Below are 12,691 nucleotides of genomic sequence, written 5' to 3'. Positions count from 1 at the left end.
ATGTTTTGGTTAAGGTAGCTCTTCTAATACCTTAGAAAGGAATCTGTACTCCTCAGCATCTCCGAGGCTCAAAGTTTTCTTCTCCTCGGTCGTGACTCCTGCCAGCATGCAGTAAAACACGTGGTAGTTTCTCTCCTCCAGGGCCTGAGGTTGTGGAGCAAAAATGTGTTATAATAGTTAAAAAGAAAGATAAACTAAAGGTGCTGAAAGGGGTCAAGTGGCTGTGCCATATGAGCTCGCTCTTGCAGCACATGATAACAGCATGTTTATCTAACCAGCTCAGCTTTTATAGTTCTGCACTATAAATCTATCTCCTGGACAGATAAGAAGAATGAGCTGTTTGGATAGAGCTAACTCACCTGATGGCAGACACGAGACTTCTCCAGGAGATACTGCTCCACGCGAGCACCTTCAATCACCCCGTCCTTGTTGAAGAAAATCTCCAAATATTTCCCAAAGCGACTGGAGTTGTCATTGCGGATTGTTTTTGCATTTCCAAACGCTGTACGGGACAGAAGAAAGACATCTGAACACTGATCGTTTTATCTTACAGGTGTCTCAACAGGGAGTTCATGCTTCTCTATTGATTACAACTATATGTCTTGGCATGGATTGATTAGTGAAGGGGCCTATCAGGCACAGGAGCCCAAAATGTCAAAGGGTCTCCCCTAGTTTTCACCTCCAAAACATCCCTCAGAGACACATACCAACCAGGAAGAGATTCAAAATGACCACAAAGAAACACAAAAAGACTTCAAAAAGATGCATAACAGCTGCAGAGAGACACAAAGAGACCAAAACAACAACAAAGAGACAAATTAATTTGCACAAAGAGGCGAAAAATGAGTATGAAAACAACTACAAAAACTACAACAACTACAAAATGAACACAAAAATGCAAAACAACAACATAAAGACACAAATTAATGACAAAAAATTACAACCAAAAGACGAAAACAGCTACAAAGAGACCCGAAATGACCATAAAGAGATGCATAATGACTGCAGACACAAAACAACGACAAGGAGACACAAAACTACCAAAAACAAGCATAACATGACTACAAGGAGACACAAAAAGACTAAAAAGAAACAAAAACAACTCCAAAGAGACCAAGAATTTTCAGGAAGAGACAAAAAATGACAAAAAATGAAAAACAACTACAAAGAGACACAAATTGACTTCAAAGAGACACAAAAAAACAACAAAAAGACAAATTGACTTCAAAGAGACACAAAACAACAACAAAAAGACACAAATTGACTTCAAAGACATGCAAATCAACAAAAAGAGGCCCAAAATTAACAAAGAAATGCAAAACAACAACCAAAAAGCACAAAACAACAACGAGGTGACACAAAATGATCACAAAGAGACTCACTATTGACTATGAAAAGGGGAAAAACTACCACAAAGAGATCCAAAATGACCACACATAATGCACCCATGTGTTTTGGAATTAGTGGAGAACAGTTGTACCTTTGTAGTGTATTTCTACCACCTCTCTGAGTGAGAAAAGTGGATTAAAGACCAAGTCGAAGTTTCTTTTAGTTTTCTTTATTATCAAACATCAGAATACACTGCCTAGGTACAGCGGAGGAGAACTTTGTCCAATCTCAAAGGCTGTTGAAAAAAGGTGTCCCTCCAATAACAGCCCTTGTTCTCTTTTTCTTTCTGTGTGTAAGATCATTTAATTTGAAAGTTTCAAGCCCGGGAACGAGCACGCTGCTAAGTCTACTTTTTAACCTTAAAAGGATACAACTTATACTTGTTTATATTCAAATTCCAACGCCTCTACTGTCTGACAACTCCCAGATCTTTACAGTTCATTATTCTGGTTTGTCACAGTCTATGGTTTGAACCAGTTGTTACAGTTCTGTTCTGAAAAAAAAGGTCAAACTGTGGCTTCTCTAGTAAAACAGAACTCTAAAAGTAACATAAAATATACCACTTGTAGCATAAAATATAGGCTACTGTACCTTCCAGTATTGGGTTGGACTCCAGGATCTGCTCTTCAATCATCTGCTGCTCAGAGAGACCCCCGCTCACTGCTGCCAGGTACTGCAGGATCAGCTTCGTGCTCTCCGTCTTCCCCGCTCCTGATTCCCCACTGAGGAAAAGACAGAAGACATGAATTGGTGGTCAAAGAGTGACCTATCCAGGACTTCTACAGCTAACAGGTGAGTGACTGGCTCTCACCTGATGATGCAGCACTGGTTCTTGACATGACGCTTCATGTTAAAGAAGCAGGATTCAGCGATGGCGAAGATGTGCGGAGGTAGTTCCCCCAGCTTCCGACCGTGGTACAACTTCACCTGAAGGACAACGGGACACACATAAAAACACTGTAAACAGTGATGAAGAGAGATTGAAGAGATTCAGAAGGTGAAATGATACAGAATCTTAGCCTCACCTGGTCTTCTGAATACAAAGGGAAATCCTTGTACGGGTTCACTGCCACCAGCACAGAGCCTGTGAATGTCTGCAATCAGAAAAAATGGCTGTGTAAGACAATTTAGAAATGTTTCATTTTTTGTTTTCATTTAGCCAAGTTACGGGATACCAGCCTTTGAGATTTTTGCCCCCAGTGCAATAGGCAAAGCATTGAAAATTGTCAAATTTGACAAATTCGCTTACATCATGTTTTCCTAGAAAATGTCCCAGGCTCTCAGGATGTTTTGTTTCTCAGGAACAGCAATAATGTTCGTTGGTCAGTTTGACCCGGGGCATGTTTAATTATCCAAAAGTTTCAGAAACTAAAAAATCCCAATAAACATTGTTTATATTCCATCATTAACTCAATTACTAACCGTTTAAATCAATATTTAGTGCAGTGGTGTTCTTTACCTCTCACAGATCAGGTTCAATGAGGATAACTCACTCATTTTTCATAAAAATAAAATAATGCTAAATAATGTTAAAACTTTTTTTATGTACATTGGAAAGACCTACATACAAAATACAATGGCTTTACATGACATTGATTTAAAAAAAACAAAAAAACACTTTTTTTTTTCTTTTTATGAAAAAATACTTTCAACAATTTATTTTTAGATTTTTAAACTTTGAAATGGGTCAATTCGACCAGCAACATAACAGGGGGGTTAAATGTTTATTACACTGTCTGGGTTTAATTTATAATAATAAAAAATGCTAATCAACTTTAATTTGTATGAATGCCAGACAGGGAGGTGCTGCAGACACCATCTGAATGGTGCACTTTTTATATACAACTTACCATGTAAATAATAATATAAATAAATGTGATGTGTGCAGCGGTCCTGAAAACTTGAGAGCCATTCTTTAAAATAATAAGCTAACACCAGCTTGACTAATATTCCTTTGAGTGCAACATTTCAACGTTTTATCTGGTTCAGAATCAAACCTCATCAAACCTTGATAGAAAGACAAGGGTGTATTTTGGCAATCTGTGTGAACCATCCCTTGAAAAATAAATGTAATAAATAGCATGAGATCATTTCACTTATTCAGCGAATGTATTTCAATCCTTTCAAAGGTAGACTACAGTTTGTGCCTTACGTAGATGAGGCCTTGTTTGTGTCGGAGCAGCAGGTTCCTGAGGAGGCCGGCCTCGGTCATGTCTCCCAGTTTGATCATGTCGTCCACACCCTCCACTGATGTGGGGTGCATGATCCTGAGAGAGGCTTCCTGCTCCGGGGACAGACTCTGCTCCTGGAGAGAAACAGATGGACACTTTTAACTCTATGGAGTTTTGGGCTATTTGTCCATTTTTTAATCCTTTTCATCCTCCCTGTATAGACCACTTAACATTTTTTTAATTGCCATGTTTTTTTTTCAGCACAGCCTCACCTATATGACCTCATAATCATTGATTTTTTATTCTGACTTACTGGATCAACATTTTGAACCAAAAAGAAACAAAGAAAGACCAACATAAATGTGATCTTGTGATTGTGTTTGCTCCTGTCATCCAACTCTGGTTTTTATTCTAGTGGGACTCTATTTTATTTGTGTCTTGTGTGTTTAGCGTAACAATTTTGGTAATTTTGTGTATTTTTTTTTTGTCATTTTGAGTGTTTGTAAGTAATTTTGTGTCATTTTGTGTCTTTTTTAGTCCTTTAGTCCAACATAAAATGTGATTTTGAATCTTTTTTTTTTAAACTTTCAAAACACTATCATGCTCAATAAAGAATTTTAGGTGTTGCAAATTTGAACAAAGGTTGCAAATATAACATATAAGAGGGTTACATCCAGTTCTATCATTTTATACTAAACCTTTATATTTGAGCTTGTCTCCAGTTTTACTTGGTATATCATCATCAAACTGAAACTGGCCTCATGGAGTTTACAGCCAGAACTTTAGAGGTAAATTTACAGTAGGGCTCCACGCTGCTTTGTTTTCTAGTCTGGTTGTGATGAAGAAGTCATGATTTGGAGCTTTTGGAGACTCCAGAGGGTCAAAATAAAATGAAAAATCTGACTGATAGCCAAGTTTGTGTCGAGAAAAAGGAACCATGTAAGGACAGACTGAAAGATGCTAAACAGAGACAGAAACGAATGCATAAGAAGCAAGGTTATAATAGTTTTGGATTTTTCATTAAATTTAGTTTTAATTTCGTTGTCAATTTTTGTTTTCAAATTCAGTTAGTTTTAGTTAGTTTTTAGAGTGAGTTTGCTAGTTTTAATTAGTTTTAATTTTTTGGAAAATGCTTAGTTTTAGTTTAGTTTTTATTAGTTTTAGTGTTAGTTTTAGTTTTTTGTAATGAGGTATTTGTTTCGATTCAAGATTCAATAAGGTCACAATAAATCTCAGCCCCAATAAATTTATTAAGTCATAAAACCAGATAAATGAAATAGGTTTGATATCAACCAAAAATATGAAAAAAAGTTGACAAAGACTAAAACTAAGGACATTTTCACTATAATTTTAGTTAGTTTTAGTTCGTTTTCTAACCACACAATACATTTTTTTTTTTTTAAAACTCTCATTTTTATTTTTACTTCAGTTAACGAAAATGTTTTTTCAATTCTAGTTTTCGTTATTTCGTTAGTTTTCGTTAACTATAATAACCTTGATAAGAAGTTGACAAATCTCAACCAAAATCTCCTGGACTTCAGAGGTTTAAACAGCTCTAAAGACTGTCTCTCTCCTGTGTAGAAGAGGTGGTGGCCCATTGCTTCATGATCTGCCCATGTATGAAACCAACAAAATGTTTTTACCTTTCCCTCATCGTCCACCAGTAACCTCTGACCAGACGGTGTGACTTTGACCCTCGCTCCGATGGGCACCCCGATGTCTGAGTCCACCCAGACCCACTCCCCCTGGAAACACAGAGCACAATAAATATATGTAAATAATAATGTAATCATAATAATAATAATAATAATAATAATAATAGAATAGCCTATATTGTCATTGTGCATAACACAATGAAATTAAAGTGTAGCTCCCATAGTGCATTAAACAAATTAAGAACAACAACGCACAAACACTTAAGGACAATAAGGTATAGAGGTATAAAAGGTATAAAATATCACAACAAGAATAAATAATTGAATGGCATAACAATATGAAATATAGAATAAATAGCTATGAATTTAAAGGAGGCGAAGAAGGAGGAGTGGTAGCATGTAGAGGTAGTTATTAGATAATAACAATAATATAATGTATAATTTATTTTACTGTTTTTCAATATATATTTTTATACTATGAACAGGCTGACTGTACAACTGAATTGCCCTTCTGGGACTAATAAAGTATTCTTAATTTGAACCTGAATCAGTGAATCCACCTACATAGTTTTGTGTTTTAATGTCTGATCAGAAATCACAAAGGGTTCATGACGGGACTACCTTTATGACTTTACAGTATTTCCTTGAATGAATGACTGCCGGGAATTGTGACACTGCCATTTGGTGCTTTCCAGTAAGCAGCATTGTTTTCAATAAAATCCATAAATCAACATTACCTTTCTCAGCATCACCAGTTTGCAGCGTTCCTACTCCCTACACAAAGAAATCAACAGGTTGGGTTAAAAGTTTAAATGAAAAGGAAAAATTTGACTCCTTGAATTCATGTTGAGCTACATTTAGAGTCATGGAAAAAGTTATTAGACCACCCTTGTTTTCATATACATTACATTTGTTTGGAAAAAATATAATGATAACAACAAAAATAGCTCATACGAGTTTAATTTAAGACATTTTCAATAGATTTCTTGATGGTGATTTTGGTTTTTACCAAGAAAACCATGTAAAATGGCTAGATATCAGCTCTTAAATTAAACTCTTGTTGTAATCATCATATTTGTCCAAACAAATGTACCTTTAGTTGTACCAGGCATTAAAATGACCAAGAAATTAAATAAAACAATGGTCTAATATTTTTTTCATGACTGTATATCATGAGCATTATAAAAAAGCATTCGGCAAATCCTACTTTGTAAAGAGGTGTACATAGGTAACAGAATAACATTTAATAAGCATTTAATGTAACATACACAAGACAATGAAGAGGTTCACCTAGAAGTTCATTAAATCCCACTCTAGAGCTGCTGTTTCGTCCTGACGCCCTCTTGGATCCGTCTCACTATGAAGAAGGAGGAAACGCAGCTCTTCTTCGACTGACAGATTGATTTTTATGGCACTTTGACTTTGAACTGGCTGTGTCACAAAAGGAAGAGGAAGAGAAACTGATCTTTTACGCACTCTGAGCTCTATATCTGTCTTGACATCATCTTCAATCACCTCTTCGTTCCCTTTTCTTTCTGATGGCAAAATCTGTAAAACAATCATCTGAAGTCGTCTGATCTAAACAGTAAAAGGCAGTCGCCAGAGCAACGGCACTTTTATATGTTGATATTAAACAACTCTTTGTATAAATGGCCTTGGCATGCATTGACCATGCCACAGTGAGTGTTGTAATGAATTTATGTGCAGCCTTTGTACCCTGCCTGTGTGATTAAGAGGGGACCTGCTGGGCATCTCACGGACTGTCACTGCACTAAAGATATAAATCTTTAGTGCAGTGACAGTATTCAGTCTTATGTGGAATTGAAGGAGGAACCAGCTTTAATTATCAATGTGATGATGGTTATCAACAGTCATAATCTCTAGTGTCTCCGTGGTCACTGTCAATAATGAATTCTAATAATAAATGATAGTGATATATAATTTTTATCCCCGGAGGCCATAGCCGGCTCAATTTTAGGAGTATACTAAATATAGTGACATCATATGAAACTAGAAGATCATGTTAGGATACCACGTCGGGAAGTTGTTGAAAAAACGCTGCAAAGTTAGGCTATTTTGGTGATTTTCAAAGCGGTCATGTGACCTCTGACGTCATGCTATGTGAATGAAAACAGGCTTTCTGTGATGCCACAAGTCTCCTCTTTACATAAATGCCTACTTTATGTTGTTTAACATGCAGTTTAAGGCAAAAATACACTGTTCCATTTCCGCCTACTGTATTTGAATATTTGTGCACACTGAGGTCCCTAAACAGGCTTTGAATGACATAAACTGGGAATCAGTGGAAAGCTGAGACTCTTGTGGATTCAATCAGCCCTTTTCAACTAATTGCCCAATTGCACAGCCTTAAGAGCTGCATATCACGAATGCTGGGTCATGGATTACTGCAGTGGCATCTTCACAGGTCTTAACAAAAAATCAATCAGGCAGCTGCAACTGATCCAGAACGCTGCCGCCACAGAGTCCTCACAAACACCAGGAAACTGGACCATATTACACCGGTCCTTAAATCACTACACTGGCTTCCTGTGAGTCAGAGGATAGATTTTAAAATCTTACTGCTGGTCTACAAAGCACTGAATGGTCTCGGACCAAATTACATGCTTGATCTGCTCCCTCTCTATGAAGCATCCAGACCCCTTAGGTCATCTGGAACTGGCTTGTTGCGTGTCCCAAAAAACAAGAACTAAGCGGGGTGAGGCAGCTTTCAGTTATTCTGCTCCTCACCCGTGGAACAAACTACCTGCAGATCTGAGGTCTGCCCAAACGCTCAGCTCCTTTAAATCAGGACTGAAAACACTATTGTTTACTGAAGCGTACTCTTAACTTTAACACTTATCTGCTCTACTCTACTGCCCTTACTTTTTAACTACGCAATGTTTGACTTGTGCTTTTTATTATTTTATCTCTTTTTTTTTATCCTGCTGTATCTTATTTTATCCTATTTATATTTTTATTTCTATTTCCCTGTTTTAATTGACTGTTTTTACTGTTTTCAATTGTGTCTTGCTGTTTTAATGTGTATGTAAAGCACTTTGAATTACCTTGTGTTGAATTGTGCTATACAAATAAACTTGCCTTGCCTGGGTCTTGTTGGTTTTCTGAGAGTCTACTGCACCTACTGGTACCTTGTTTTCCATGTAGCAATAAAAAATATACTAAAAACCTGAATTAATCTGGTTAGTCGCATTGGACTGCTATTATTTTGAACACTACTGTATATTGTTATAAAGATGGCTTCTGAATTTACATGAAAAATGTCTGATTTGTTGTTGGGAATGTACACTGTAACCTACACTCTCACCACTCCTTTTTACTCCTTCACTTTTTTACTTTTTTATTCCTTTTACCTTTTGTTTTCTGTGTATCTGAGAATGTTTTTTGATTGTTCCTGCTGTCTCTTATTGTTTTTCTTTTAACGTAATAATTGTTTTTAGCATTATGGCATCATTCTCGTTGTGATTAACTTCTCTCTGTCGAAGCACTTTGTAAACTGCTGTTTTTAAAAGATACTATATAAATAAAGTTATTTTTTTTTTTTCAAATTGTATTTATTTATTTTTATTTTTTTATATCTACATTTATTTAATTATTCATTCATTTTGGTCCTGTCAGTATTATTAATATTTTTAATATTTTTTTCATTCCTGCCATATGTTCTTGATGTTTTAAGTATTGGATGTTGGATGTATTAAAACAAAAAAAAACAATGAATATACAGTACAGGCCAAAAGTTTGGACACACCCATCTCATTCAATGCGTTTTTCTTTATTTTCATGACTATTTGCATTGTAGATTCTCACTGAAGGCATCAAAACGATGAATAAACACATATGGAATTATGTACTTAACAAAAAAAGTGTGAAATAACTGAAAACATGTCTTGTATTTTAGATTCCTCAAAGTAGCCACCCTTTGCTTACTAGAATATAAGACATGTTTTCAGTTATTTCACACTTTTTTGTTAAGTACATAATTCCACATGTGTTCATTAATAGTTTTGATGAATTTACAATGTCAATAGTCATGAAAATAAAGGAAAAACATTGAATGAGAAGGTGTGTCCAAACTTTTGGCCTGTACTGTATGTTTAAAAAAAGAAGTATGTTTTAAGAAGAGACTTACAATGTCTAATAACGCTGTATAAACTGTACATTTCTCCAGCAGTAATAATCTCCTGCGTCAGGTTACAGGTTGGACTTCAAACCTTAAGGGAAACCTCCCTCTCATAATCAAATGTGAGTTATCTGCACTTCTATTAAACTAATGTCATAAGGCATGTGTGGGTTTAAAGTCAAAACAGTGCACTGGGCTGAGACGGGAGTAACAGCTGGTTGTTCACTGGCGTCAGTGTGTTTCGACTCTGATAAGGAAGTCTCCACAAGGTATCAGAGAGGAGAATATGAAACTCATTAAAGGTGCAGCTGCAGGTGCTACTGTCCAACACTTCCTGTCGTGACTAGCCTTAATGTGGCGATTGTAAAATGCTCTTAATACATGAATGTTTATGATACAAATCGTATCCTCCTATCTTTACTCATCAGCCTGACTACATTCCTGAAGACGTCATGGAACCAAGATGATAACAGCTGGCTGATTTTTTCTAAAGTGATAATAAACAGCATTTGCAAAAAACCCCAAAGCCAACTTAACCTTAATATATTATACCAGTGGTGGAATGTAACTTAGTATATTTACGTACATTTAAGCACATTTAAGCAATGTACTTAAGTACAATTTTGAGGTAGAGTATTTCCATTTTATGTAACTTTATACTATAACTTCACTACATTTTGAGGCAAATATTGTACTTTTTACTCCACTACATTAAGCTGACAGCTTTAGTTACTTTACAGGTTGAGATTTTAACATAAAAACATCAGTAATATAATTTAAAAAGATTATACTTTTATTTTTTTTAATTAAACCTCATAACAGTATATTAAGTAGTTAAAATGAGCCCTACCTTTCCAAAATTAAAACACTGCCATAAATGAATCAATACAAATAATCTAATAGTATATTTTGAACACATAAAACAATCTGAGTTTGTCTATTGTGCATACCGAATACTTTTACTTTTGATACTTTAAGTGCATTTTGATGCTGATACTTTTGTACTTTTACTTCAGTAAGTTTTGAATGTAGGACTTTTACTTGTAGTGGAGTAATGTCACAGTGTTGTAATGTTGTAGTACTTTTACTGAAGTAAACTCCATGCAAACTCCACACAGAAGCGGCGACCCTTTTTTTCATCCAGTTTGAACTCTGCCATCTTTGTCAATTGAAAATATTTACTGCAAGTCATGAAAATTTGGCATTAAACTGTTTAAGTATAAGACTATAAAAATACATAAATAGAAAACAAACAAAAACTGTTTTTCTCTCCCCATGGACTACTAAAGTCTCATTTAGGACTTCTTCTCTCTATTTAAACATGAAATAAATGATTTTTTGACCACTTGGGGGCAGCAGAAACAAGCTGCGAATGCAACACAGACATATTATCACCTTTTATGTTGATATGAGGGGCTACACAGTGGTGTAGTGGCCTTGCCTCACAGCAAGAGGGTCGCCGGTTCGACTCCGGCCTGCGGCTCTTCTGTGTGGAGTTTACACGTTGTCAGCGTGGGTTCTCACCGGGTTCTCCGGCTTCCTCCCACAGTCCAAAAACATGCAGCTTAGGTTTAATTGGTGACTCTATATTGTCCTTACACTGCAAATTATTTGGTTCTTACCAAGATAAAAAACTTAGATTTAGAAGTGTTAGATAATTGATCTTGTTTTAAGAGTTACTTTCTTATAAGTGTTCAACATGCTCATTTCTAGATTTAAGAATCTTGTCAAGTGAAATTATCTCTCCATGCAGCAAGATCATTTCCCTCACATTTAGTGTTTTTATAGACCCCTTTTTTGCAGTGTAGGAGTGATTGAGAGCGTGATTGTCTGTCTCTATTTGTCTGCCCTGTGATAGTCTGGTGATCTGTCCAGGGTGAACCCACCTCTCGCCCAATGTCAGCTGGGATCGGCTCCAGACCAGAGTGTGGATAAGCGGTTAAGGATAATGGATGAATTTATACCTGTAGTTAAAGGCACAGCCACAAACTGTCTTCTTGACTATCTTCCACATGCTGGCGCAGTATGTTCATGACAGATTAATTACAAACACTCCCTCCTGATAATGAAAAACAATGATTATCTTTTTTTATTGGCAATATTATCTAAACAGACAAGGGCGTCGCCACATTGTAGCTCAATGTGACTCATCAATGTGTCACTAATTTATGTTTCCATCTCACCTTCAGTGACTAAAAAATACCATAATGTAGCTACAGTACAGGCCAAAAGTTTGGACACACCTTCTCATTCAATGTTTTTCCTTTATTTTCATGACTATTGACATTGTAAATTCATCAAAACTATTAATAAACACATGTGGAATAATGTACTTAACAAAAAAGTGTGAAATAACTGAAAACATGTCTTATATTCTAGTAAGCAAAGGGTGGCTACTTTGAGGAATCTAAAATACAAGACATGTTTTCAGTTATTTCACACTTTTTTTGTTAAGTACATAATTCAATATGTGTTTATTAATAGTTTTGATGCCTTCAGTGAGAATCTACAATGTAAATAGTCATGAAAATAAAGAAAAACGCATTGAATGAGATGGGTGTGTCCAAACTTTTGGCCTGTACTGTATATTGAAGTTAGAATCAAGAAAACAAAAACAGTTTGAGTCATTCATGTATGTATTTATTTCCTTAGAGACAAGACAACTATTGCTCCGTATGGTGGTTTAGCAGAGTACAAATGCACTTTAAATACTGACCCAAATCAAAGTTACATGTCACTATATAACTTTGCAAATGACAAAGAAATTATACTTGAATTTTCTTTTGACTTAACTGCATCCTCAGGTTTTGAAATGAGAAAAAATGTTATTATTTTCAACCCCCAAATCACAGAGAACATCCTATCCTAAGTCAGTTGTTTTGCACTAGCACGTCACTTGCTGGTTTAAAATACATGTAAAGCTCACATCAGTGTCAAACCGTCAGTCAATGTGAAACAAAATAACTTAAAAACATTTGCTAATGGTCGTTCAAAAATCTGAGACAAGCCTAAAAACAATCTGTTAAACAAAATGGATATGAAATCCAAAAATAAAACAAAATTGTGCAGACATAGCAGCTGATTTCTGTGACGCTACATTGGCACTGAAAACTAAAGAGAGGCACAATGACTCAGGCCTCGTCCACACTGGAGTACAGTGGGATTTTTAAAAGGGGTTTCCTCCTCTTTGTTCAAACAGTTTTTTTTCCCCGTTCAAATGAGAACGCAAAAATACTGAAGTGCTGTCAAGATCAAGAGTAAGGCAGCGTTATCCTAAGCCTGAAGAAAAAAAAAAGTTATTTTCCTTTCTGCACATCAACACATCTTCAGAAGGAAGT

The 12,691-nt window shown here is 35.8% G+C and overlaps 1 protein-coding gene across 1 annotated transcript in view; it reads right to left on the bottom strand.

The window, feature by feature from the left end:
* The window catches only part of LOC131980227 (unconventional myosin-VIIb-like), a 38,666-nt gene extending 31,699 nt beyond the window's left edge, over positions 1-6,967 (bottom strand). Inside the window, exons 1-8 of the mRNA XM_059344440.1 lie at positions 6,932-6,967; positions 5,204-5,305; positions 3,542-3,694; positions 2,415-2,483; positions 2,201-2,316; positions 1,981-2,111; positions 360-502; positions 31-144 (exon numbers count right to left, since the gene is read on the bottom strand). Coding sequence (XP_059200423.1) covers positions 31-144; positions 360-502; positions 1,981-2,111; positions 2,201-2,316; positions 2,415-2,483; positions 3,542-3,694; positions 5,204-5,305; positions 6,932-6,967 — 864 coding nt within the window. The remainder of the gene's footprint in view (positions 1-30; positions 145-359; positions 503-1,980; positions 2,112-2,200; positions 2,317-2,414; positions 2,484-3,541; positions 3,695-5,203; positions 5,306-6,931) is intronic.
* Between the last annotated feature and the right edge of the window lie 5,724 nt (positions 6,968-12,691).

The sequence above is a fragment of the Centropristis striata genome, chromosome 11 (genome assembly GCF_030273125.1).
Source record: "Centropristis striata isolate RG_2023a ecotype Rhode Island chromosome 11, C.striata_1.0, whole genome shotgun sequence".
Classification (NCBI taxonomy): Eukaryota; Metazoa; Chordata; class Actinopteri; order Perciformes; family Serranidae; genus Centropristis; species Centropristis striata.
Note: the sequence above shows the minus strand (reverse complement) of the source record. Positions and strands in the feature narration are given on the sequence as shown.